At 49.8% G+C, this 2,826-nt stretch overlaps 1 protein-coding gene across 1 annotated transcript; it reads right to left on the bottom strand.

Moving 5' to 3' along the window:
- Nucleotides 1-719: 719 nt before the first annotated feature.
- LOC104875664 (transient receptor potential cation channel subfamily V member 2-like) lies at nt 720-2,656 on the bottom strand. Its single transcript, XM_010643345.2, has 2 exons — nt 2,254-2,656; nt 720-1,348 (listed from the first exon to the last, which is right to left on the bottom strand). The coding sequence occupies exons 1-2, from the start codon at nt 2,516-2,518 to the stop codon at nt 876-878; spliced, it is 738 nt and encodes a 245-aa protein (XP_010641647.2). The 5' UTR covers nt 2,519-2,656; the 3' UTR covers nt 720-875.
- Nucleotides 2,657-2,826: the final 170 nt, after the last annotated feature.

Below are 2,826 nucleotides of genomic sequence, written 5' to 3'. Positions count from 1 at the left end.
ATATACTGTCTCCTAATGAAGAAATACAAATGACTTTAAAGTAATCATGCTGAGCATGGTGACACATTGCTGTAATCCCAGTACTCCGGAGGCTGAGGAAGGAGGATCGCTGTGAGTTCAAGACCAGCCTGGGCTACATACTGAGTTCCAGATCACTCTCAACTACACAGTGAGACCCTGTCTCAAAACAAATAAAAAAATAATCCTGATGTTTCGATCCCCGGTACCAAAAAAGCGAAACAAAAATAATCCTGATGTTTTATAATACAATAAAATAGCTCAGTGGGTTATATGTACTTTATAAATAAACATGCTTACATAAACGTTTATACTTTATAAATTAACATATTTATGTTGGAGATGTTATGCTCTTTAGTCGTAAATGTCCCATAACGTCTCATTGTTAAAAGGTTGGTCATGCTGCAGGGATGTAGTGCACACTCTGTGGTAAGTAGGGCATGCTCTTAAAGAGATACTGGGACTCTTAATTCTGCCCGTCTCTCCCTCTGAAACTCCCAGGAACCATGAAATAAGCCCTTTGCTCCACCATGAACTTTCTTCGCTTCGTTTGAGACAGGGTGTCTCTATGTCACTCAGGCTGGCCTTTAACTCCGTTTGTAGCCCAGGCTGGCCTCCAGCTTGCAGTGATCCTCCTGCTTCAGCCTGACCTTACAGTGCTGAGATTACAGGCGTGCGCCACTCCACCAGGAACTTTCTGCCATGCTATTCTGTCTCAACACAAGCCCTGAGCAACAGTGTGCAGGGATCATCTCCTGAAACCACGAGTGAAAATAAATCTTTCCTCCCTTCTTTGTAAGTTGATTTTTGTCCCAAATGGCTAGGATCACAGGAGTATGCAGGAATATGATGTCACGTCAACAGAAAACTGACACAGAGATGCAAACTGAAAATGTTCTTGCTACTAGGAGTTTCATCTCAAAAAGTGGAGAGAACAGCCACCGGGCCTCCTCCCAGAGTCTGGGGAAGTTTTGAGGTGAGTCTTGCTGCTGCAGGGAGAGGTAAGGGAGGGAAGGGGAATGGTGGCTCACCTCAATTTTACCCTCCTTGGCAGCCAGCTTCAAGGGAGTGAGACCCTGCAGGTTTTGAATGTTCTCGAGCTGCACAGTGGGGCAGAGGCGGGCCCCCGCCTTGAGGAGTGCATCGTACATACGGGTCACCAGTTCGCTGTTCTCTTCAGAGTTGTCAGCGATCATCACCAGGGCATGCAGAACGGTGTTGCCCAAGGAGTCAGCAGCCTGCAGGCTGGCGGGCTGGTACGGGTTCTCCAGGAGGTAGCTCACCACATCCCACTGCTTGGTGCATGCAGCCAGAGAGAGGGGCAGCTCGCCTATGGGCCAAGAGAGCAGCTTGGGTCTTGGGCATCCCAGCTTCCATCTGCCTGCTCTTCCTGCTTCTCTGACAGACGGCCAGGCCTCCGTGTGGGAGTCAGGCCTCTTTACCTCCTGGGAGTACAAAGCCAGTCCCCGCCTCATGGTCTTTGCCAGAACTCAGCCACATGGCCCCTGAAGTCAAGCTCTTCCTGACTGAATGCTTCTTTCTTCTGAGCCAGCGATGTAACCCAGGGCCTTCAGTTCCACGGGCTAAGCTTGTGCTCTACCGCTGAGCTGCACCCCACCTATCCTGGATGACATAGGTCAGTTCCACCAACCCCCAGTCATGCGCAGCCTTCTTGATCAAAGGAGGATAAAATCACCTCTTAAGACCAATTGATTTTTTAGGCAGCCTAGTAGTTACAAGATGTCTGCCAGGGCCAAGCCAACTTGGTTTGAGTGCCAACTCTGCCACACATTAACCATATGACTTTGGACAAGGTCTTTATTATGGTTTACACTTAGATCTCCCCAAAAAACCTCATTGCTCAGAGGTGGGGCTTTTGGAAGGTGACTGGATAAAGGGGATTTAGAGCCAACTTGCTGTTGGGAGGTGGGATCTGATTGAAAGAGGTGGGGCCGTGGGTGTTGCCCTGGCTTTGTCTCTTGCCCATCCTCCCTTCACATCTCCCCCAACATCTCTCTCTCTCTCTCTCTCTCTCTCTCTCTCTCTTTCTCTTTCTCTCTCTGCCTCCACTACCATGGTAGGAGCTATTTCTCCCTCTACAAACTGAACCAAAATAAGCTTTTCCTCCTTTACACTGTGGGTGTCAGGGATTGTGTCTCTGCAAGGAGAAGCTAAAACAGTCTTATCTACCCCTACCTACCTGCACCTCTGTGTGTGCATCAAGAGCTCACTCACCAAAATAGAAGCAAGTTCCTTGCCTCTTCTGGAAGAAATGGCCACAAGCCCGGGCGTGCACGTTGGCCCCATTCTCCACCAACAGCTTCACGCACTGCAGGTTCCTCTTCTCAATGGCAATGTGCAAAGCACTGTGACCTCGGTAATACTCATCTGTGCACTGGGCGTTGACCAGAGGCCAGGGATTGCCAGAGTCTCGGTCGATCTGCAGCAGTGGAAGGATGCAGGCGTTGACCCCGTTCTGAAGGTTCAGCACAGCCTTCATCAGGCACGTTTTGCCGGTGGAGCCCTCTGTGGGAAAAGGGAGGACAAGGGACACTGCAGTGCTCGCACCCAGAGCGGCTGGGCTACCCGTCAGCTGGTACAGTAAGCCCAGGCCCCAGGACCCCTGGGGAGTATTCAGAAAGCTTGCTGCTGCATGGGACTGCTGGGAGCACAGCCACATTGCAGGTAAGTAAGCTCTAGCAACACTACACAAATACAACACGTACAACTACAATTCCTGAAACAAACTTTCTAAGACAGAAATCATCACTCATGAACTTCATGGTATAAGAGCAACGGAGGCAATGT

The sequence above is a fragment of the Fukomys damarensis genome, unplaced genomic scaffold, assembly GCF_012274545.1.
Source record: "Fukomys damarensis isolate Sample0158 unplaced genomic scaffold, DMR_v1.0_HiC HiC_scaffold_23673, whole genome shotgun sequence".
NCBI classification, from domain to species: domain Eukaryota; kingdom Metazoa; phylum Chordata; class Mammalia; order Rodentia; family Bathyergidae; genus Fukomys; species Fukomys damarensis.
The sequence above is the reverse complement of the archived record's forward strand: the minus strand, read 5'-3'. Positions and strand labels throughout refer to the sequence as shown.

Bases quoted from the DNA above. Each gene is read 5' to 3' on its own strand.
- LOC104875664 (XM_010643345.2), bottom strand. From the start codon at position 2,518: ATGAAGGCTGTGCTGAACCTTCAGAACGGGGTCAACGCCTGCATCCTT. The intron at 1,349-2,253 runs GTGAGTGAGCTC...CTTGGCCCATAG, and splicing joins AGGAACTTGCTTCTATTTTG to GCGAGCTGCCCCTCTCTCTG.